The sequence below is a fragment of the Melospiza georgiana genome, chromosome 13, assembly GCF_028018845.1.
Source record: "Melospiza georgiana isolate bMelGeo1 chromosome 13, bMelGeo1.pri, whole genome shotgun sequence".
NCBI classification, from domain to species: Eukaryota; Metazoa; Chordata; class Aves; order Passeriformes; family Passerellidae; genus Melospiza; species Melospiza georgiana.
Window position 1 is genome coordinate 2,520,186 of NC_080442.1, and position 24,477 is coordinate 2,544,662.

A 24,477-nucleotide genomic window follows, 5' to 3' on the forward strand; every position below is an offset into this window, starting at 1 on the left:
AGCAGACAGAGCTCCCTCCCAGCTGAGTCACCCACCAACAGCATCCACAACTCATAGCTCCATCCATCCCTCCCCCCAACCACATCCATACCTTCCTCCACACCTCCAGGAGTGATACCACAGCCTCCGAGCTGCAGAGATCTCCCATGAAGCACACAAGGCACAAGAAATTTTTTTTTTTTTGCTGCAACGTGTTTATTATGTGCCAAAAACTACACCACAGCTTACTCCACACGTCTGTAGGAGAGTGCAGTCTTGCCTGCATATACTACAATGAGGTAGAGACTTCACACACAGCTTCACAAAACCCCACAAAGAGCAGCTGGGATATGCAACAATGCAACATCAGCTCAGCAGGAAAGAAAAAAAAAATAATCATAGTAAAGAGGGAGAAATTATGACACTGGTTCTTTGGCACACAGCTTCCAATAGAGGGGAAAGTAACAAAATAATAATGTGATCAGCATAATTAAGGTCTCAAATCCCAGCAGCAGCATTTCAGTCGACTGCACTGATACTCCAAACATCTCGGGAAGGAAAGGAAAATTACTTGTCCCCTCTAAGAGAAAGGGCTCCCAGGAACCTTCATCGTCCACCAAAACGCAGCCCTTTTTTAGCTTGTTACAAAAGAAAAGGTAAGTCCTGTGACTTTGTGTGATTAAAAACCTCTATCAACCCCCCATAAGTGCAACTTAAAAAAGTGCAACAAACTATTTAAAACTATATACAGCAGCTCAGAGATCCTCATCCCGTCCAGTTTCAAATCCAAAAACAAAAAAAAAGCCCAGCCTGTCCCGTTGCAAACCCCTGGATTTACAACGTCCTGCCATCAGCCCCCAGACACAAATTGCAATAATGTTAAAAGCTGCCAGGAAAAGAAAAAAATCTCTCATTTCAAACGACTTAAAAACTGTTTTTAAGAGTGTAAAAAGGAACTCGTAAAAACCCTCGAGCGTAAAATATGAAATATGATTTGGTTTAAATGAAGAGCAAAGTCTCCTTGTTGTTACAGTAAAAAACGCCAGCTGAACACCCAGGTCACACCATCCAGGTGGGGGTAAATGAATGGAAAGGCACTGTATGGCAACGGCAAAACAATGACCAATGAGACCTGCGCTCTCTCCACCAGTATTGCAAGGAATGTAAAAAAGCGCCTTTAAAAAATAAAAAAACCAGGGCGGGGGCGCCTGCGGCGACGCCCCCGCGACACATGGCCCTTGGTTGGTTGGGTTTATTCGTTTTCAATTTTTGCTTCTCGTCAGCAAACCAGGAACCAAAGTCTGGGAACTGCAGAATGGCTTGAGGGGCACTCCCCCCCTCAAAACACCCCCAAACAAACCCCAACAAAACTCACTGTGCATTAGTGCAGAAACAAAAAGACCAGCAAGTGCAAACATGAATGTAAGATTTTTGTTTTTTCCCCATCAGTCCTCAGGAAGAACGTCCCCAGCCGGGCCTGGCTCCGGCGGGCGCTGCTGCGCTCTCCTCGTGGCAGGCTCTCCCAGGACTCTGCCCGTGCCAGCCCCGGGCCCGGTGCCCCTTAGCTGGAGTCCCGGTTCTTCTGGTTGCGCATCAGCGGGCGGTGGTGGCGCAGGACCTCCATGGAGTGCTGCCAGTGCCAGCACGAGCGGCAGAAGTACTTGAAGCAGATCTGTGGGCAGAGCACGGGGCTGGTGACACCAGCACAGCCACTCCTTCCCTTCACCCCCGCCCGGTTTCGCAGCCCCCAGCAGCACAGTGGATCCGTGGGTGTGACGGGGAATGCCAGCAATGTTTGAAAACCAGGGACTGGGCACTGGGGCAGCAGCTGGGCTCTGCCAGGGCTCCCATCATTCCCATGGCATTGCTGCCTCCTGCTCATAGCCCAGCCAAAGTCCTTTGCCTGCAGCCAGAGCTCCCTGTGCCTCAGCCAGCCCCAAGGCCATGCACCTCAACCCCAGCCCATCATGGCTCACAGAGCAGCAGCCTCCCCTCCCCTCAGATGCACCACTGAGTCCCAGGGCTGGCACAGCCCCAGCAAACTGCAGCACCCATGGCTCAAAGCCAGCTGGACATTGCCTGCCTGGGCCTCCTGGCAAGCACCAGCACTGTCCTCCCCACGAGGGCTGCACCTCCTCCAAAACAAGGTCACCCAGCTCCCAGCTGAGCCCCATCCTGCCCACTGGGGAACAACCGGTGTACATTTCCCCAAAACCCAGCAGCAGGGCGTGCTCCTCCTCAAGAAGCACAGGCTGCAGCAGAACTGGCCTTACCTGGTCTCTACAGAAGAATGGGCCAGGCTGGGTATTGCACACTTGGCACATGGAGTCCTCCAGGTATGGGTCGATCTGAACCTGCAGGAGAACCAGGCAGTGGGCATGGAGCAGCACCTTCCCCTGGAACCACCCCTGGGGCTGGCAGAGCAGCAGCCCCCCTTCCCAGTGCTTGAGCAGGAATGTGGGGCAGCCCCAGTAACACTGGTGCTCCCAGCAGTCCCACCCACCATGCACACCCCTCCCTGGGCTGCCCCACCAGCCCCACTCACCTTCTTGGTAAACTTGGTGGTTTTGATCTCCACAAATGCAGCAGTCACAGCCTTCAGGTAACTGCGCTGGTTGTTGAAGGTGACACGGCCCGACCCTGCAAGGAGCCAGACCATAAAGGTTAGAGAGGAACAGCAGAGATCAGGAGGGAACCCCTGCCAGCAGCCCCCTCCCTGGTGCCACTCAGACAGGGAAGCAGCTTTGACAGGGAGATGGTTTCCAGAGCCCCCTTCCTGCCTCTTCTCCAGGCACCACATCCCCAGGATCAGCAGAGTGCCTCACGCTACACCTGAGATGCACCAGTGCTGAGACAGCTCAGCAGCTTTTATCCCAGCCCCCTCACCCCAGAGCCTTGTGTTCTGCAGCCTCATTGCTGGTCAGCAGCTTTCCAGCACCACTTGCTTACAGCCAACATCTATTAAGTTTCAGGACTGACACTGGCAGATCCCCACAGCTCAGCCACAGGACAAAGTGCCACGCAAAACCCATCCATTCCACTCCCAAAGCATCACACAGGACACAGGCAGGAGGGCCTGGATCCAGTTTGGGGTTTCAGATGCCCTCAAGCAGCACAACCAACCAGGGCACAGCTTAGTTGCCAAAAGTGAGCTCTGATTGTTGTGACTTTTAGGACAGCTCTAAAGGTGAAAGCACCACTGAGCTGTGGGAGATGGATCTTGCCTACTTGGGGCAACCTGAGCTCTGCATGAACCTCAGGAGGCTGTGTCACACACTGGGATCTCACAGGGCCAGCACAGGGAGGTTCTGGGACACCTCATCCACAGCCACACTGAGGATTTGCCTCAAGTCTCATAGTGCCATTCCCACCCTCCTTGATACTGTCCCCCTGAAGGCACTGCAGGGGCTTTGCAGCACAACACGCAGGCCCTAAACCTGAGCCTTGCCCAGAAAAGCCTGACTGCCATCCAAGCACAGTGACCAAGCAGTGACAGCTCTGCACCACCAAGCTCTGACGCTGTTACTGCCTGGCAACACCAGGAGATCCACAATCTCTCCAAATCCGTGACTGGCTGCAGCCTGAGCCTGGAAAGCTGGTCCTGAGACAGGCTGTGGGGCCTTTCCAACAGACAGCCACCTCAGTGCTGTCCCCTGGCCCATCAGGTCTCCAGGGACATACACACATCATGACATGCCACGTTTCAGCTCTGGTGACTAGAGCCCAAGAATGGGTTAAGACCCACAACTGTCCCTGCCCTGGGAAGGGAAAAGCAGCTACAGCAGCATCCAACAACCACTAACAGCACTGAACAAGGACAGAGAAACCTTCATCAGTGCCTGAAGGCATACTCAAAACTTCAGTCTGCTCTGGAATGGTCCAGGACCTTCCAATTCCCCAGCACATCAGCTCTATCAGCCCTCCCCAAGGCTGCTCTTGCCTCCCCAGGGCCAGGAGATGAGAAGCACAGACTGCAGAAGAGTTGGACAGCATCTGCTCCCTGAGCCTGGCAGCTGGGCAGCGTTCCAAGAGCGGGACAAGCCAAGGGCACGCTGCAGCACAGCACGGCAGGGGTGAGCACCAACCCAGGGGAACCATCCCTCACCTATGGGGTACTTGTGCTTGTCGGTGTCGATGCCGGCGTAGACTACCCCTCCGAAGAGGTCGTACATGACGGCGGCCAGGGCCTCGGCGTTGAGCATGCCGTGCAGGGCGCCCACAAACACCGTCTTGCTGGGGTCCAGCCGCTGCGACGGGCTGCGCACGAAGTTGCTGTCGGCCAGCACCCAGGGGATCACCTGCACCTGCAACCAGAGCAGCCCTGAGCCTCAGACCTCATCACCCCGAGCTGCAAATGTCATCTGTTATCTATTGCTGCTCAGGCTCCACATCCACCTACTCCAGACACCCCACACAGGGACAGAATCAACTCTGCTTCAGCCAAACTGGAACCCAAGCCAGCAGCTCCTTGGGGGTGGCAGCCAGAGGACAACCCACATCCCTCCATATGGTCCAGTCAGGTACCTCCCAGCACAGGAGCCCAATGTTGGAGGGGGCCACTGGAATATCACCCACTGCCAGCTCCATCGGCAGCTCTGGAGAGAAGCTTCTGGCAGAACTAAACCACCAAGCTCAGCAGCTCTGCCAATTGACAGACACCAGGAGAGCTGTCTAGAGCACAATTAGTTTGTGCCTGTCTACATTAAGAGCTGCATCTCCATCCTGTAACTCCCTGAACTCAGGCAGTTATCCATGATCTGAGGACAATCTTTCCCATAAGTCCAAATGGAGCCTCTGGCAGCCCCAGCACCCCCAAAACACAGGTCAGCCAGCCAAGGCCACACTGTGGAGCAGCCTGGGATCCAAAATATCTGTCTGCTGAGGGTGAGTTACTTGTTGTGCACGCAGAGGAGGCCTGACAAAGCACCTGAGGGGTCCCACTCTGCTTCTGCAAGCAAAGGTGTGATGGAAGCAGCACAGAGCAGTCAAATCCCCATTTCCATGCTCTGTCCCAGCTAGCTGAAGCCTGAAGGCAGAGTCTGCCACCAACCCAGGAGCTCCAGGTTGGTTTGACACAAGCTGTGTGAGGGACACAAACACTGAGCTGACACAGGCACAGAGCAGTCAAAGCCAGCACCCCTTCAGCTGCTGTTCCAGCCCTGCTTCCCTTTCCTCCAGGGATGTCCCTCTGCATCCCCTGCTGCCACCCCAGGCCGCTCTCCCAGCCCTGCTCACCTCTTTGCAGCGCATCCTGCGGCTGGACATCTTGAAGTAGTACTCACTGAGCCCATCGGGGCTCAGCAGGTCCTGGGAGCAGGCCTGGAGCAGCGCACGCACCGACTTCTCCGACTCAAACACCAGGTAGACGTAGCCTTGGGAAGGGAAGGGAAAGCAGCAGCTGTTAGAGCTGTGGTGGAGGAGGAGCAGATCATCCCAGTTTGCAGACATCCTCAAAATCACTCCTGGGTGCCACCTGAAGTATTTATGTGGTAGCTTTTGATGTTCCCAGCAATATTATTCTCTTAATATGTAAGCCAAACCTGAAGAGTCCAAACCCAAGCTCAGCACAAGGGGCAGGATGCCCAGGGCCATGTGGGCCACTGTCCATCATCCACAAACCACATGTGGACATCCCAGGTGGGCACCACCAGCCTGGCCAAAACGAGGTCTGCAGGGAAATAGACCCTGCTATGTATTTAGGATGGCTCAGCTCAAATACAGTTCAGGGTTATAAAGTCCCTTCCATGGATGCCACTGCTCTACCTCACACTGCTCTGGTGACCGAATGAGGCCATCAGCACTACAGGGCCTCCAAACCAGCCACTTCCTACCCTGTAACTAATTCCTGCTTACACAATATGCCAGCCCAGCTGCACATGCTGGCAGTGGGATCAGCAGCTGCTCCAAAGCCACAGCCCTACATGGACCTCCCAAAACACCCAGAGAGGGTTCCCCCAGCCCACACTTGTGTCCCACACTGCTATGGATGGGTGAGGAGGCTGGGTTTGGGGTGCCAGTGCTCTGCAGCCCAGGTGGAGACCCAAGTGAGGGAAGGAGATTACCCCAGGTGCTCTGTACCAACCAGTCACCAGCATGCAGCTGTACCATCCCAGCATCCGTGCTGTAACATAGCATGGGAAAAAAGTAACCCTACCGTGTTCGCTATTACCTTTAGGCATATTACCTTTGGGAGGACAGCGTGGGTGTTTGCCATCCTTACCAGGCCACTCCACACTCAGGGAGCCAAAAACACGGAAAGTGTTGATCAGCCCAGCTACAGAGAGAAGCAGAGAGGTCAGTGTCCCCCACAGAAAGCTCCATCCTGCACCCTCCCCATATCAGCACCCAAGGCCTCGGTGTGGGGCCTCACTTTCCAGGGCTGCTCACCTTCTGTAATGTCCCATGGGACTCCTCCCAGGAACACCTTGCAGGAGTACACGGGGTTCTTGTAGTTTCGGGGAGGCAGCTGCCCGCTCCAGGTGCAGGTTGCTTCGTTCACAGCTTGTAGGAAACACCAGTAATGCTCAGTACAGGATCATTTCCTTCCCACTCTCCCACAGGTCTCCCCATCTTCCCCAACTACAGGCTGAGCAGAGCTCAGGCAGCTCTCTGTGCTCTCAGGAGCCAGAGACAGGCTTGGGCTTGGAGCAAACTCTATGCTCAGCCAGTGTCTGCACAGATGCCACCAGCCCCCCCAGGTGTGGGGCTGTGCCCTGTCCCCCTCCCAGCTCACCTGCTGCCTGCCGATGAAGCCGGGCTTCTCTCTCAATGCTGAAGGGATCCTCTGGAGAGTCCAGAAGGTCCCAGGAAGGCCACGCAGATGCTCCAGGCCATCTCTTCGATGCACTGGCCGGGGAGGAAGTGACTGCAGCCAGGGCAGCTTGGTCTTGATCCAGCTGGGATCCCACTCCCATCTTCAAGGGGTCTCTCGACACCCCACTGAGAGGCAAGAAGGGCAGAGGAGGGGAAATGCGAAGGCTTGACTGCAAGAGAGAGGCCATGTTGAATTCCAGCTCTGGTAAGAGCACGTAATGCCAGTGGTGAGACATCACACTGGGGCCCTGCCCTTGCCCATGCAGGAGAGGGAGCTCTCAGGGATCCCCTGAGTCCCTCTGAGGCTTGGCAGAGGCAAGAAAGCAGCAATCCCAACACATCCTGGCACCCTAGGAAAGCCCTGGGCTGTTCTCCACTGAACCCATGGCCATGATCAGCAGCAGGGATCATTAAGCAGGAGGCACTTTGAGACCACCAAGCCAACAGCTACCCTGGTAGTACAGTCTCAGGAGCAGTGTCAGCCCTGGGGAGCACCAGCCTCAGGCTCTGTGCTGTGCCTGCAGTGGGCAGGGCTTGCTGGAAGCGCTCAGGGACTCTGCAGGCACCAGCTGGATCTCATCCTCACAGCCCAGCTCCAGGGCTGCCTGACCAGGGAGCGAGCACCGTGCACCACAGCTCCTCCCAGGGCAGGAGGAGGGAAGGCTGGATTAATGGAACAGCAGGGAGGCAGGATGCTGCACAGCTCGGTGCCAGCTGCGCTGCGGATCTGTCCCCGCGCTGCCACGGCAGCCGCCCACGCCGGGCCCTGCTCAGAGCCCTGCCCTTCACAAACAAGGCCAGCACAGAGCCCTGCACCACCTGCCTGCTGCAGGCACCCCGCACATCCTGACCCTCCAGGGTGCATCACAGCACCATCAACCCCACAGCCAGTCAGGCCTGCCCTTCACACCCACCCCAACACAGGGGCCAAGGCCATGGCAACACCACTGCAGAGGCTGAGCAGCTCCTGGCTTTACCCTCCCGTGCCAAGGCCAGGCCATGCAGCAGCACCCCAGAGCTGGCTGGAGCCAGGCTGCCCTGCTGGCACCCAGAGCTGCCACTTGCACCCACCACAGACCCTCAGAGCAGACTGGGGCAGCCAGCCAGACACTCACTTGCTCCCTGCCTTTCAAATTTAGCTGTGCTTTAGGGAGCAGGCCAGACCCAGTTTGCTCTAGAAGAAACCGCCCTGAGATAGAGAAGTGCAGTCAAATGGGAAGAGCAATGAAAGGACAGTAGCTCCTCAGAAGTGCAGGCTGGATCAGCCACCTCCCTGCTGGGATCAGGGCACAGACACCACCCTGCCTCACACCAGCTCAAGCACTCCAGATCCCTCTGGGAGCTACTGTAACCCGGTGTGGCTGCAAGCACAGACCCAAAAAGCCAAAATATTAGCTTAGAAGAAAAAAATACGAGGATACTGCTGGCTTGTGGTGAAGGACTGCCTGAGCAGCCTTTCTCCCAACCCCTGGGCTGTGCCAGTGTGTGCACAACAGGTCCTCCCAGCATCCCCTCCCGTTCCTGAGCAGGCAGGGCTCTGGCTAGCAGCTCCACTGCTCTGTGTTCCCCAAAAAACACAGCAAGACCCCAGGAGCCACACTTACAATCAAGTCTGAGAGGTGGTCAGAACCAGAGCTGAAGCCACTGGTGTCCGAGTCCGAGGGGCTGCTGGAGCGGGAGTCCAGGAGGGAGCGCGAGTTCCTCAGCGGCGGCGTGGAAAACTTTTCTGGCAGGTCTGAACCAATGGGGTCTAAAGGCAGAAAACCCAGCGGGGGCTTCCCCAGGACATTCCCAAGAGGGCTACTCAGCATGCTGAGAACTGCAACAGAGAGGGACACAGAGTCTGTCAGGGCTGCAGCACATCACTGCTCCTTCCTCCTGTGGCCCAGGAGGCCACCAGGCTCCTGTCAACCCACAAATGTCATGTCTGGGAGGTGGCACCTGTGGTGTTTGCCATCACTTGGGCCACAGTGCTGCATGGAACCCACAGCAGCTGGTGTGGCTGACAAACACAAAGGTGGGTTATGAGAGAGACGGGCCAGGAGAACCCACCTCATGTGGGAGAAGTTCAGAGATGCCACGTCCCAGATTACAGAGCTCAGAAGGGCTCTGGGACAGGGCCCTCTGCTCAGTCCAAGCCATTCCCTGCCACTTGTCCTGGAGCAAGCTGGGGCTCAGGGGGCAGCTCCCCAGGGAGGGGGGCACACACACCTGGCCCAGCAGCAGGGATTTCCAGGCTCAGAGGTGGGACACTGCTCCCAGCATCCCTGCCAAGAGCTGGCTGTGGGCAGGCAGGAAGGTGCCAGCCTGGGCTGCTGACAGAGAGGCTTCGCTGTCCCTGGTGTGTGCTCACAGCAAGTCTGTCTGGTCAGGCCTCTGCCCCAGAGCCTGCAGACAAGGATGTGTCAGACTGCTTCCCTCACACTGCAGGTTCTCCTCCCACTGAGGAGAATCCAGGAAAATGCCTCCCTACAAAGAGAGCTGCTTCTGAGCAGAGGAGCAGGCCATCCAAAGGTCACAAAGTCACATCCTGGTCAGTGATGTGGGGGCAGCTGCCACCCACAAGGCGAGGGAATGTAGGGCAGGGATCCCACAGGGGCACACCACCAAGCAGCCTATTCAAAAAGAGCAAGTCTCAGCAAGCTGAATGCGTACCAGAACCAAGTGAAAAGAGCAAAGCATTCAGAAATGGTTTTAATTATTCACAGGCTGCAAAACAAGGCAGCTTGCCCTGAAGCTTTCAGTTTTCAGCAAAGCAAATTTGGGATCCACTCAAGATCCTCCAAGTCCCACCTGATCTCAGCAAGCTGAGCCATGAGGTTTTCACCTAGATTTTCAGCAGCTCCTATGCAGATGAGGATTAACAATCCAAACCACCAGCCAGACCAGGAGAGTGACAACACCATGGTGCTTGAGCTTGCTGTGGGTCAGACACCAGGACAGCACGGTGCCAGCGCCAGGGAGAGCTACTGAGCACAGCTGAGGCAACATGCTGGGATGTCCCTATGCCAAACTGCATTATCCAGTGGCACACCACACCAGGACAGCATGGTGCCAGCGCCAGGGAGAGCTGCTGAGCACCACTGAGGCAACATGCTGGGATGTCCCCATCCCAAACTGCATTATCCAGTGGCACACCACACCAGGACAGCGTGGTGCCAGCGCCAGGGAGAGCTACTGAGCACAGCTGAGGCAACATGCTGGGATGTCCCTATCCCGAGCTGCATTATCCAGTCACACATCCAGTGTGAAGCTGGCACCTCCAGCCCCACACCTGGGGAAAAACCTCACACCCCAACAGCACACAGGTACAGCTCCTTGAAGTATCTCCCTCAACTCAAGGCAGAGACCTCAGCAACAGTCACTACATCTTCCCACATTTGCAGAGCCTTATCCCTGCAAGATTCCCCTATTCTGGCTACATCACAGGACTAGGAACTCGCCTCTGACCACACTGAGAAAGGGACCTCCTGCCCCTGGCTCTCCTGGACAGGCAGCACCTGTGTTCACACCCAGCCCTGCAGCCACAGGAAAATAGCAGCCAGCCTGGCAGTCCTTACCTGGGCAGCAGCAGCCCTGGGACCGAGGGAATGTGACACAGCTGGGGAGGAGCTGCTCCCTCCTAGTCACAGCTCCGAGCAGGGCACAGCATCTCCCAGCCCCGGCAAGCCGCACTTGCTGCTCTGCTGACTTCTCTGAAGCCACGTGATGTGTTTAAAAATACAGCCGGCGTATTGTTCTGGGGAGACAGCTGAATCTGTCCGACAGGCTCCAAAATCTGATTAGTCACTAAACAGCACAAGAGGCAAAGCAAAGCAGCTGATCCCACAGCCCAAGCCTTGCTGCCAACAAACGCTCCCGCGCTGACACCCTCCTCTCCTTGCCCGGCCAGCGAGGGCCGTGGGCTTGGAACGCTGCAGCCCCGTGCTGACCCCAGCTGCACAGCATTCCTGAGACCTGCAGCAGCTCAGGCCAAGCAGGCTGCTGCCAGATAACGCTGCTCTGCCCTGGATCTCCTGGTTAGCAGAGATGTGGAATCACAACTCTGTTTAGGATGCAACAGCAAGGGTTTGGGGCTCATCAAGAGCTCCCAGTGGTGTTACCGGGTCCAGCTGCTCTGCCCTATTTATGACGTCCTTGTCTCTCCCATGATTTCTCAGCTCTCGCAGCAGCTACCAAACCAGTAAGGCCAGCAGAAGCACACTGAAGTGGCAGGATTACTGGCCTTTAAAAGGATCTACTGTCTGGGCATTTACCACCACACAAAACCCTGCCAGCTTCAGCTGCCCCAATCCTAACCTCATGTCCTGGAAGTGCTGACATCCTGCTGTTAACACGGATGGATTCCATCCAGTCCAGCAGCTTTGACAGCTCTGCACTGGCAGCACTTGATTACACACTCTGCAGGACAAACTGAGCTCGTGGGAGACCCCACATCACCCCAGTGGGCCTGACTCAGCTTCACCTGGAACCAACAGCCCCTCACAGGGACACTGGCAGGAAAAGCCATGAGTCAAACTCAGCATTTTTACAGTGACCAGGCTGTGGGCTCTGATGCCAAGCTGTGCAGGTAGCCTAGGAAACACCTGCATGAGACACCCAGATCTTATTCCTCAGCACTATCCCAAAGGCATCCTGATCTAACCCCCTGCTCCAACCCACCAAACCCTTCCTGAGGAATGGGGCACAAGAGCGCAACACAGGCTGCCCATCTAAAAAAAGCCTTCAAGGCACTGGGGCCACACTCCTCCCAGGGGAGTTGGCCTTGTTCCCCCATCCAAGCAGACAGCTCATGCAAGGGAAAAATCATTCCCAACACACATGCAAGATGCATCAGCAATTCCTGGAGTTAAGAGCATCCCTTGAAGTCCCAAAGTGACAAAGCAAGTACCATGGAACTACTCAGGGTAAGAAGAGAACATGAGTGCAAAGAAGGATTTTTCACACCTAGAGGGGAAACTTTAACTTGGGGGGATCAACGTCCCCATTCACCACTCACACACCAAGAGCTTCTGGAACTTCTCCTGCCTCTGCTCAATGCAGCAAGGGAGGCACATGGCAATGCTCCTCTGCAGGGGACAGCAGAAAAGCAGCTTTTAATAGAATCTGGGCACTGCCTTTTGACTGGCTGCTGCAGCTCCAATGCCTGACACAGAGGCAGCTCTGCTCCATCTCTGGGTGTGCCAGCCCAGCACGGGCACCTCTGGGCTCTGTGGAGCAGCCCTGACACCACAGGACACTGCCAGGTCCTGGCCACACAGGCCACTCCCTGGAGAAGGAGCATTTTTCAAACTGCTCCTCTCTTCCTCAGCTGGGCTTTCCCTGGTAACTGCTGTTTGGGGTTATTCCATTATTCCTGCATCAACCCAGGGCCCTAAAGAAGCCCAGGGGAGCACACTCAAGACTCTCAGACCCATCACACCTGAGCCAGACACCTGACAGAAACAATCAATGAGCCCACAGTGCTGGTTTCAACTCCTGAGGTCATCTCTACCTGCAGAGCCCAGGTTATCCTTTAAATCCCACTAGCAAGCACTGAACTACCCCACTGAATGTGAGCTTACACTAACAAGCAGATCCAGCACAAGCTGCAACGCAGAGCACACTTTGGCAAAGTGTCCCAACAGCAAGATGCCCAATCCAAGCACTAAGAACAGCTTTCACATTCCATCCACCAGTTAAAATATGCAATTTAAGCACCTGCCCAGGACCTTGGAACACACAGTTCTTCTCTGTACACTGTAATTTGCAGCCATTTGATATGTAGACCTTCCTAGCAGCTTTGCCCATGCCCATTCTGTAAGACAGGAATATAAAATGAGTCCCAAGGATTGCTGGTGGTGGCAGCTCAGGGGAAGAAGGGCTCTGGGAGAATAACCACTATGCTGATGACAAATGACAGTTTATTGCCATGGATAACACCTTAAGGGCAACAGGATCATTTAGGTTGAAAAAGACCTCCAATATAGAGCTCAACCTTTGACCAATCACCACTTTGCCAGCTAGACCAGAGCACTGAGTGCCACATCCTGACATTTCACATGGAGCATCCCCTGAGTTCATGCCTGATGGACAGAGCTGGCCAGAACCTCAGCCACCCCCACAGTGCCCTTTGAACAAAATGCCTCAGCTCAGCTCTGTGGGAGACCACCCAGCCACCACCATACAAGATCAGTGCTGATGCTCTTCACTCCCTGGTCCATCAAGTTTAATCAAATTATCCAGAAACTGACTCTTGCCCAGAGCAAAAAAATCTCTCTTATCCTGCAGCTACCCAGGTCCTTCCACTCAAGCTCTTTCTCCACACTCAGAACATCAGTGGGAGCTCCCTCATGGCTGAGAGCAACACTTGCCCGAGGGCCCTGCAGACACATGGAGAGTGGGCCAAGGACCTCCTGCTGCAGGAGCAGCGTGCCAGGCCCAGTCCCTGAGCTGCCAGCTGTGTCTGGCACCCACAGACTGTGCACAGGCAGCTGGACACAGCCCCAGGGCCAGAGGAGCACACACACTCCCAGAAGTAATGCTCTGGAGAGGTGTTCCAGCCTTTATAAACTCTCTGCAGGGCTGAGAAATCCTACCTTGAAAAGTCCAGGACTTGTCTGAGCTAGGTCACCTCTGCAGGCTGGCACCTCCAGCAAGAGGGACACTGCCATCTCCACAAGTTTATCTGCTCAGAGATTACTCAGCACAACAAGGATGGCAAGGCTGTTAACACCTCCCCCTGCATCCACCAACTACTACACAGGCTGGAAGTCCACCTTTCTGCCTGGATCCCCCCACAGAACAGGAATGCTCTCCCCCAGGAGAACAGCCAGGTTTCAGTGACACCTGCCATGCCCAGAGGCTGCAGCACCATACACACATTTGGGGCAGGGCAGCAGAGGAGAGCAGCAGTGTGACTGAGGCCCTGGAGACTGAATACAGTGCACTTTCTTTTGTCATGCATCAAATAAGCCTGTAAAGTTTAAAAAAAAAAAAAAAAAAAAAAAAAGCTAATGTCCTAAACAATAGCCTGCTGCAATTCCAGAAAAACAGCTCGTCTGCAGTTTTTACCACCCAGCCAAGCTCTGCCCTGGTGGGGTGGGAGCAAGCTGAATGTTTTAGTCAGCCAAAAAGCAGCACCTCCTACAGACACTGAGAAACTCCGTGGCAAGAGCAACATTTGCATGTCTGAAAAGCAAATGGGCACCTCAAGCAGCTCCTAGAGCTGTGGTTCAGCAGTGACACAGCCAGACAAGCCGCCAGGGTGAGCAGCTTACCCTCACCAAACAGCTCAAAGCTCATGGCAGGGAAGGGGCGATCAACACTCCAGTCTAATCCTGAATTTCAGCACTTCTCACCTGCAGCTGTGGGACCTGGAGCTGCCTGCAAGGAGCCTGCACAGGAACATTGACTGAAACGTGGCCAGCAGCAGCTGCAGGGGCAGATGTGGGGCTGGAGCACACAGGACAGGGACAGGCTTTGCTTGGCACAGGGAAGGCAAACACTGGATTCTCCCTGGTTCCCAAATTCTCACAAAAAAGCCAAGGAAAAGCTGCAGCAAGAGCAGTGGCACAAAAGTTTCTTCCTCTTCAGTGGAGCAGCCGTGGGATAAGGCCCAGAGGTGGAGGGAACAGTGTCCTTAGAGCCTGAGCAGCACACTGGATACATCCAGAGGATCTGCCCAGCTCAAATCCTCCAACTTTCATTACATTCCCATTACTCCACTGAAGAAACAGTCTAATAACAGTGCTGTTATTAGAGGAGCCATGCAAAGTCCAAGGCACACTGTCCTCTCCAAGCTGTATCACCACAGAAGCCCCAACAATCTTGAGCTCTGGAGAAAAGCAGCTCTCAGAACTGCAGATGTAATCAAAGCAGCAGCAAACACCAACTAAGTAGGACCTACAGCACAGCCCATTTTTTTTCCTGAACTACAAAAGAGGAACCTCTGCCCTCACAGATTCTTCATTTGGGGCAAAGAAAAGCTGAAGATATTCTGGCAGCTATTTCTGGTCTGCTAAGAAGGGGGCAGGGGAATAAAAAAGGCAGCATGATCCCACAGCTGAACCACAGAATTAGAGTCAGGACACCTGAGGTCTATTCTTGGTTCTGACACCAACATGGTAAAGTCACTTGCCCTGAAAAATGGAAACAGCAGTGTAACTGGGAACAAGAAGAAGATTATTGCATTAACATCTGAGAGCACTGGCTCTGAGAGCAGGGCCTGGCTGACAACAAGGCTCACAGCTTCCTGAGGCAGGGAATTTACTCCTGTGTGTTTCTAGGAAGAGAAAACAGCTGCCCAAGGTAAATATAAAAAATCAGAAAAGACAGCTAAAATGCAATTCAGGATTACAAGTGCCCAGGTAATTGCATTCACTAAGCAGGCTGCCACAACCACAGTTGTCTTTAAAAAGATCAGAACGCTGAAATACAGCAGTTTTTAACATGTATCACTCCCAGAGAGATTTAAAAGCCAACATATTCAGGTCAAATTCTGCACAACAAGCTTCAGCTTTGCAAGCCTCAAGAACAAACACTTCTATATTTAAGTACCAAACTCTTCTCAATTATCTGCTGCAACATCTAGGGTGCAAACTGTGCTGTGTGTGTTACCTGACGTGATAACAAGGGTGACTGACTCATCCTCAGCTGCATCACAGTTTGGGGGTGCCAAGGCCAGGGTACACCTTTGGAAGGGGGGACTCTCTGGAAGGGGACAGGGTGTTGGCCAGACCCCTCTGCAGGCTGCAGTGAGGGAAAAACAACTGAAAAAAAGACAGACTTCAGTCCCAAACTCAATTTTCCTTGGGAAATGGCACACAAGCCTCAGCTGGCATAAAGCCACTGCCAGACTGGCACTCCCAAGCCCCACCAGGGATGGAGGCTCCCAGTTACCTTCCAGAGCTCTGCACCCCTTAGCATCACAGCTTGGGAGTCTGCCTCACCTTCCCCTCCACACTCTGGGGGAAAAAGCCAGGCAGAAGGACAAGGAGGGATGTCCCCATGGCCATCTCACACGTGTGGCACCAGCTGCTGTGCCCGAGAGCAGCCTCTGCGCTGGCAGCAGCACAGACAGCACCTGTGATTCAGCTCTTTTGCCACCACCTAAGGGACCAGGCACAGGGCAGTGAGCTGCAGATGGGGACAGAAGGTGCAGCCCTGGCTGGAGGTGCCTTGCTCAGCACCCCAGCCCTACAGCAGCACCACTGAGCCTCTGTGCAGTGACAGCTCAAGGACTGCAGCATCCTTTGGAAGGGGATCACCCAGCTCAGGGGAGGTACCCACTACAAGACTGTTTTTGTGGGAACAAGAGGCAGAATTCATTTCTGGAGCCCCCTTGGGCTGCATTATTTCTGCCACCCTCCAGCAGCTTTCCTACCCTGCTCTGAGCAAGAGCTGGACTGGATAACCTCACCTTCCACATGGAGCTGCCCTCAAATCCCCAGCCTGCCAAGAGCACTGCAGAGGGCCCACAGCCTCTGCTACAGGCACATTGGGAGAGCAGGCCCAAAAACTTTCCCTACCCAGCTCCATGTGGAAACACTCATGTCAGCACGTGCTGTAGAGTTTGCAGTAAAGGCACTGAGTCAAAAACACATTCAAGACCTCTTCCAGAAAGCTCCCATGCTCCTGATGGAGCTGCAGCACAGCCTTTGGAGTCAGCTCTGCCCAGCAAGGAACCCTCACATCCACTGCTTGGACATGCAGCAGTGCAAGGGCTGGAGGAAAACCTCATCTCTCATTTGACTGATGCAATTTTGGGGATAAATACTCCAGGCCAGGGCTTGCACACACTAAACCACTCTCCCTGCTGCTACCTCCATATCAATCACAGCAAAGACTAAGCCATGAATTGCCTGGGGCAGTTCAGACCCACCAAACAGCAGCTCCAGTGCTCTCCCTGGAAGGGAATGTGCCTTTTAAGGCTCAAATCCAGAGTGAGCCAAGAGAAACGTTCTCCAAATCACCACTGAACAGTGCCACAGGGCTGCTCCAGAGGCCACAATCAAACAGCCCTCCCTGGCAGAAGCCAAGGGGAGGGTTTGGCTGGTACCTGCCTGCTCCCACAGGCTGCCTCCAGCATAGGACTGGAGCTGCCCTGACCCACTTCAGGCCTGGCTGGATACAAGCAGAGATGCTGGTTGGGTTCCTGTTCCAGTTACTCCCTCTATTTGCATCTTCTGTTTTACAGCATCAGCGCAGATAAAAATAAATCTGTTTTAGGAGAAGCTGCTCAAATGGAAGCATCAAGAGTTGGACTGAGAGCAACTTCCTTTAGAAACCAACTGCAAGCTGAGGTTTGATACTTCTTTTACTTATTTGATACATATTTTATTCTGTTAAGGATCAAATACTGCTGCCACATGAGCAGTGTGCAGCTTTTAAGTGCTTCCCACTCCTCAGCACGGGTGGCTGGAGCCAAGCACTGAGGAATGAGACCACTGAGCATGAGCAGCTCTCATGGAAACACATTCAAGGAACAAGTGCCCATTAAGTACCCACATCGAGTAAATCCTTAGAAGAGTGCTACAAGCACTAGGATGGCATGGGACAAGCTCTTAGTAAAGCTGTCTCAGGTACTCCTGGAATACCAGCACCAAGCAGGAGACCCAGAGAGCCAAACCAGCTCCCAGCTTTGTGCCTTTACATCCATACATTATCATCATCATCCACAACCTTCACACAGAAAGCAACACCACATCTCTGCTTCCATTACTGCACTCTGAACACCAGCAAGCTGCTCCCAAAGAACCAGGTTGCTGGAAAGTCTGTCCTCCTTTCCAGGGTCAGCAGGAGTTGCCCTTCCCTGCTCATCCCAGCAGGACAAAGGAACATTTCACTGAGTTTCCTAGGCATACATGGAAGTATCACCCAGGTGAAGTGCTCTCCCCTCCTCACCCCAAGCACCCCATTCATTACAGAGCAGGAAAAACCCTCCTTGGACACTCTGATGCCCACCTAGTGTTGCCCACACACGGAGCTCTCCATCAGGATGCACCTCTGCAATCTTCCTCCAGCACAAGGAGAAGGATTTACACACAGCCCAACCAGAATACACAGGAGCTGAGGACACACCTTGTCCAAAAGACAGCAGGAAAAACAGCAGGGAGAGACCTGGGCATGCACAAAGGAGAGATCTATGGAGCTTGGCACGGGTTAGCCAAGCAGCAAATTAAACAGATGGAGAACTGGAGACCCAAACCCTCTGCCCCAAGCTCTGCATCCGACCACTCAAACCAGCAGCTTGAGGAAAGCCAGTGATTGCCATGCTGTATTTATAAACAGCCACCCTAGGCTGAGCAGCAACTCTCCCCTGGGGGGGTCAGGTGCCCTGCACCACACACAGCATTTGAGGACACTCTGGAAACAGCCTGACCTCGGGCAGCAGCTTATGAATCCCTCCTGCTGTTATCAAGAAGAAAGGCAAGGAGACCATGACAACAACTGTTCTTCCTGTGCAACAGGTCTTTTCTTTCATCTTTCAGATGGGGCTTTGCCTTGAAGACTTCAGAGAGATTTGTGCTCTGAGGCCTCGCTATCTGCCAGGCAACACACAACAGACTGCCCGCAGCTCCAGCCTGGCAGAGTTTAAGCAGCTACAGATAAGCAAGCTTATTGCAAAAATGAGTTGCTGTGCTCTGGGAAGCAGAAGAGCCAAGGGCTGGAAAGACTCAGCAGCATTTTCCTACCATGGGCCATTTCCCCAGAAGCAGAGCGACAGGAGCTGCAAGCAGGCAGGCTGGAGAATGAGACAGCAGCAGCCACCCCACAGAGGGCACAGATGAGGCTGGAGCTGCAGCCTCAAGAGCAAATCCAAGGAAAAGCTCAGAGCTGTTGCTGCACCAGCAGCTTTAGGGCCACACAACAAGCAGAGAGGCAGATGCAGCAAGATGCTCCATCAGATGCCAGCAGGAAGACCTTACCTCGAGAGCCCAACATCCTCTCCCGGAGGATCTGATCCTGCTAAAAACACTCCCAGGTTAGCACTGCAGACTTAGTGTTAACAGACTGGTTTTAGGATGATTTCCCTGTGGGCAAGTCTGCTGTCCCACATAGGGACAGCTCCCAATGTAGGGCAGGACAGACCAGCCAGACCGAGCAGCTGGCACGCAGGCTGAAAGCCAGGCAGGGAGACCCAAAATCTGCACAGATCTGCTGCTCTCCAGGCAAAAACTGGATCAAGACCCCATTTGCCTGCACCTCTTGAGAAACAGGGCAGTGAAGGTAAAGGATACCATCAAGGGCAGTCCCACCTCGCTGCCTCTTAACCCCTCAGAGATCTCAGCACACCTGCCTGCCTTCTCAGAGACTAAAGACAGGGAAACACGGCCTCAAGAAACACAGAGCAGCAGGACTGCAAGTGTTAAAGGCCAGCCTCCCACACAAGTCCCTCCCCAGGTCACAGAGCAGGTTGCTGGGACTTGCTGAAGTATTTCCAGCCTGACAGATCCAGTGGCAGCAGAGGGTTTGAGACAACTTTGCCGGCTGTGAGACAGCAGTTCCATGCTACAGCCAGGAAGTGCCAGCAGCTCGAGCCTGCAGCAGCCACTGCCTCCAGAGAGGCTCTCCAGGCACCAGCAGCGCCTCTGGCACGCTCCCCAGAGCTCAGCACACGCCCTCTGTGCATTACAGGCCTGGTGCAGAAGGAAAGCTCCTCACAAATAACCCTGCCTGGGCACAAGGGGCTCAGCAGCCCTTTGGGAACAGGGGGATGTAGGCAGGACTGGGGCATAAAAACCCAGCCCCGCTGCTCTCCAGCCTCCAGTCAGCTGGCATGTGCTCCTACTGCACCAAGCTGTATGGTGACAACACCCTGGGAGCACAAGGTGACACCAGACGGCTTTGCAGCCAAAGGTCCTTCCCAAGCTGAGGAAGCTCCGAGCTGGCAGGGACCAGACAGAGGAGAAGAGGTCCCAGCTCATCAGTACTCAAGCACAGCACTGCAGGGGACCACATCAGCAATATTTTTAGCCTGATTGCTCGCTATTTTGTTGCATTTCCACCCTTCCAGCCACCTCTCCGTGGGTCCGCACAGCTGAGTCACTGCTGGAACCTTCCAAGCGCTCGGGTGCCAGCAGCACAACAGTTTGCTTGGCAGTGCCAGCCCTCCCCCATGGCCAGCACTGCCGCAGCCTCACCTGCCTGCAGGACACCCCATGGAGGCCTCGGCAGCACTCAGGCACAGCAACATCCTCTCCATGTCCTCCCTGTTTCCATCTCTGCGTGCACAGTGGCCACCTGGAAGCACCAGCTCCCGACACCTCCTCAGACCCACAGAGCTGTCAGACACGGGACACTTTTCTGCCACCCAGAGTGTGCCACAACCTTCCAGCAAACACTTCTGAGCTACAGGCCCTCTGCTCCCAAGGAGCTCCACTGCCACTCCTCCAGGGCCCTGAGGAAGGGCTAAGGCCCCGCAGAGATGGGAGGGGTGGGTGGCTGAAGCAATACAAAGCTGTGCACGGGACCAGCTTTCCACCTCCCCAGCCAGCTCCTACCATCCCCACAGCTCTCAGAGCAGGAGAGTAACAGCAGCCCAGACCGTGAGGCACTCCTGGCCCAGCTGCTGCTCGCCTGCAAAGGGCGTGTGGGAGTGAGAAGGAGAACATTGTCTCAGGGTCACAACACCGCCAGCCACGGGGCACTGGGCCCTCTGCAGAGCCACTGAAGGCCAGAGCTGCTCTGTACAAGCAGTACAGCTGCACTTGGGCAGGTCTCACACCCCACCAAGTCCCTCTCTGTACTAATGGGAATACCAGGAGTCAGAAGTGAAGGAACAGGCCTTTTCAGACAGCACTGGGCGCCATCTTCCACCAGCTGTTACCACACTTGTCACAACCACCCAGTGGGCACAGATCATCAGAGCCCAGGGCTGTGCTTGAGGCAAGGTCCTTTCCACAGCTCTATCCAGGCCTCTGCGGCAGGCAGGAGCTCCAGCACAAAGCACTGCAGTCAGTGGGGGCACCTGACACCAGATACACCCTCTATGAGCAGAGAGGTCACCAGAGCACCTTCAAATCCTCTCCAACTCAATCTCTCTCCTGAAACCAGCAGCCCTTCCACCCCCTCAGCAGTGAATTCCCACCAGCAGCACGGCCATGGCAGCCCCGCCATCCAAGCTCCGAGGCGCAGAGCCCGCCCCGGGCTCATGCCAGCACTGCTCGCCTGCCTGCCGGAGCACTGCGGAGACATCCGCGCCTCTGCCAAGGCAGGCTGGCAGGAACTTGCCAAGAGAGCTCTGGAGATGGCTCCAGAGGAGCAGGTGGAGCTGGGACACCCGCACCAAGGGGCTGCCCCCGTGTGTGACAGCCCCGCTCCGCAGCGCGCTGTGCACCCAGCCCAGTGCCAGGGTCACTCCAGGGGATGTCACCTGCTCCCAGCGTGCTCTTCATCCATTAAAGACCCTGTGACAAGGGAACAGCAGGGCTCCATCTGCCAACAGCCAGAAGGGGCTCAGAGCAGAGCTCTGAGGCACCTGGCTGGCCCACTGCACACTAACAACTTTTCTCTCCTTCCTCCTTCAAGGTCTCAGCTGGCAATGGAAGTACAGGCAGGAGTGTGTGGTATTCCCTGGTTCATTAGGGGAAGCCCACAGGACCATGTGGAGGTTTGCTCACTGGAGCAGAGCAAAGCTTAATAAAGCTACCGCAGCTGGGCTGCAGGCAGACCTCAAGTGCCCATGCCAGGCCCCACATGCCAAGTCTCGTGGAAATTAAATGCAGAAACTCAAATGAGCTGTGCAGATTGAGCTGCTCAAACTCTGCTACCCCACTGGTACTTTTTTTTTTCTCTTTTACAACTCAGGCAGCAACTCAGGGATGTGTCCCAGAAGCTCTTCCTCTGCTCAGTACAGCACCCCCTTGCCCCTCCAAACATCTACACAGGCAAGCCCCACTGCCCAGCTCCCCCAGCCAAGAATCTGTCTGTAACTCCTGTCAGCACCAGCTCCATGCCTGGGGCCTCAGTGTCACCCAAGCCTGCACAGCGATGCACTCTCCTTTTAACAAAGCAGCAGCATGCTGCTATAAAGGGATGAGTTTCTGTAGCAACCAGGCTGTACTTGTACAAACTCTGCCAAAGCACTAGATCTTTCCACAGACTGATACTTAAACGAACACACTGTTTGTGAAACTGGTTTTTACATGCCTCAAAGGCTACCAAGTGAACTCTTCCCTGTTTTACCCCTCTGCTCCAACACCAGGCTGACAGGATGCATTAAGTTTGTGTATGCAGCACCCCTTCCTCCCCTCCTGGGATTTTACAGGGAAGGCCGGTGTCTCAAACAGTTAACCGGACCCCACATCACTCCAGGGGGGCACCCAGCACGCCTGGAATCCCCCAGCCGATCCCAGCTGCAAAAGCAGACTGGAGAGGATCAAGGGGGAAGGGCACAGCAGCCAGCAGCGTGTGGCTGCAAGCCCACACCCTGCCCATCACGTAGGTTTGCGCTGGACCACAAGAGTTAAAACAAGAAGCCATTCCACTGCATCTCCTGCAGCCCACTGCCAGGCACAGCCCGCTATTTCTAGTTGAGCGTGGGAGTGGTGAAGGATCCCTCCGAGTCTCCCACCCAGCCCCAACCTGGCTGAAGTTGTTGGGTGCTGGCTGTACCACACCCCACGGCAGAGTTGGGCAAGTGAGGCTGCCGGGACTTTGGGAATCAGGCACGGGGGGGACCCTCTGGCAAGCACACCCCTCCCCACCTGCAGAGCTCCCTGCCACCAGGGATTTCCTCAGGCTGCCGGAGCGAAGTTCAGCCTCACTCCTACCCAGCGTGTTCAGCCTCCTGACACCACACCCCCCACCCACTCCTTCCAAACACAGCAAGAGGATTTCTCCTCTCCCGGTGAGGTTATTCCTCCAGCAGCGTTACAGCTCTGAGCAAAACAACCCCGGGCACTTCTCATCTGCAGTGAGCTGACAGCAGAGCAGAGGGGGCTGTGGCACAGGCAGCCACAGCCTCCCCAACTCAGCTGTCACATTACACAAGCAGCACAGCTCGAGAAGCCCCCATTAGCCACCGCCAGCGCCCTGTTACACAAGCACATCGCTCCACGTTAGCTTGAAACCAGCCAAAAACACACACACAACCCAACAACTGTTGCTGCATGTGTCAGCAGACTCACCGGACTGTGTGCTGGTTTGTGCTGCAGTGTCAGAGTCCTGGGTGCTCCAGGGTCTGTCCCACCCTGTCAGGTTGAGAGACTGCAGGCCAAGGCACAGATCGTTGGTGTCTGGGAGGCCACGGGAAGACTCTTGCGTGGGCGTAGGGAAGAGCATCCTGCTTGCCACTGCTTCTTCAGAGTCCTGGATGTCTGCTCGGATGGAGAACAAACAGAAGCTTGAGAGTTCAGGGCTGCTTTTTTCTTTTTAAAGCAGGAGTTTTCCAAAGCATTAAGCCCCAAGCCAGGTCTCGTGTCGCTCTGAAGCCACAGCTCCTGCAACCAGCAGTTGCACCCCAAAAGGGAGGGCTACCATATGTCCAGAATCCAGCCCCCCACCCCCCTCGGCCCCTCCACCTTCCTATCCCGTCTGCATTACTGACTGGGTCAGCATGTGACCAGGCTGCTGATGCTTACTGTGCTGACAGTGACGTCACTCTGCCATGCAAGAGAACTGCATCAGCTCTTACAAAATAAAGGTAAGAAGAAAGGAGAAGATTTCCCCTGACAGACAAGACGGTAGCAGGAGCAAAGAGGAGCAGTTCCAGTAAATCAGGGGAGGCAGGCAGCACAAAGCAGGGCTCGTCGGCACAGCAGACACCAGGCTGGAGGCAGCAATCCCCCCAGCAACGAGAGCAGCAGCGACAGAGCACAGTTAGTTTTAGTGCTACCCAGCTCTCCTGTCCCCGCCTCCCTCCACCCACAAAACCCAAAAACACTTTAGTCCTGGCCAGCTTCCAGCTGCTGGCTCCGATTCAGAGCCGATGCAAAGCTTCGCAATTCTGCTGGCATAATCTGTTTGGTTGAGCCCGGCCACTGTGCCTCACTGACTCGGCATTGTTTACCCCTGAGTAACAAGGATAACCTTCAACCCCCACTGCCCGGAGAGCAGCCCATCATCCCTGCTCCAGCCCAGGCGGGCACATCCCACTGGTACAGGAGGAAGAGGACCAAGCAGATCCATTCCACATCAGGAATTTTTCATGGCCTGTTTACCTTTAGCCTGCCTGGTCCTCCCTTTCCCAGCCCTCCCCTCCCTCGCAGGGTGTTCACAAGCCTACAGTACTGGAGATGCGGATTCTCGCCTTGGCTTAAGCCCGTGCCAACAGCCTAAGGAAATGCAGCAGGTTCATAGTCTGAGAATTCCAGTTTAACGCAGGGATCTGGGGGCTGGTGAAACCACAAGATGCTCAGCTGTGCTACCCGAAATCTGAGTCAGAGGGCATTTATAAGCCAACTCCCAAGCAGCAGCAGCTGTCTCCTCCTCCTCCCCCTGCCCCCACAGCCTCCCACTGTGCCATCAGATGTACACCTCACTCCACACACCGCTCCCGGCTCTTCCGCAGGCGCTGCAGCCGCTCTGGTCTGTCACATTATCCCTCACGTGCAGTCCCAGCCACCCCAGGCAGACCAGCAGCGTTCCCGGCCTCCTTTTCCACATCCCATGCCACTCGGATGCCCACGAGCAAAGCCCAGGCAGAGGCTGGTGGCAGCTGGGTGGCCCACGTGTGACACAGACCACTGCTGCCAGAGGCAG

The 24,477-nt window shown here is 55.1% G+C and overlaps 1 protein-coding gene across 5 annotated transcripts; it reads right to left on the reverse strand.

Annotated features, from left to right (window-relative positions):
• Positions 1–228: 228 nt before the first annotated feature.
• Positions 229–23,599, reverse strand: CPEB1 (cytoplasmic polyadenylation element binding protein 1). 5 transcript variants are annotated; one of them, XM_058033601.1, is made up of 11 exons: positions 23,411–23,599; positions 22,905–23,093; positions 8,397–8,611; positions 6,713–6,962; positions 6,367–6,480; positions 6,149–6,253; positions 5,215–5,351; positions 4,085–4,283; positions 2,525–2,619; positions 2,253–2,333; positions 229–1,651 (listed from the first exon to the last, which is right to left on the reverse strand). In XM_058033601.1, the coding sequence occupies exons 2-11, from the start codon at positions 23,056–23,058 to the stop codon at positions 1,541–1,543; spliced, it is 1,461 nt and encodes a 486-aa protein (XP_057889584.1). In that variant the 5' UTR covers positions 23,059–23,093; positions 23,411–23,599; the 3' UTR covers positions 229–1,540. The 5 variants fall into 5 exon arrangements, with proteins under 5 accessions (XP_057889584.1, XP_057889587.1, XP_057889585.1 ...); XM_058033604.1 differs by having other exon boundaries at positions 6,200–6,253; positions 23,358–23,599; XM_058033602.1 differs by having other exon boundaries at positions 6,164–6,253; positions 23,358–23,599.
• Between the last annotated feature and the right edge of the window lie 878 nt (positions 23,600–24,477).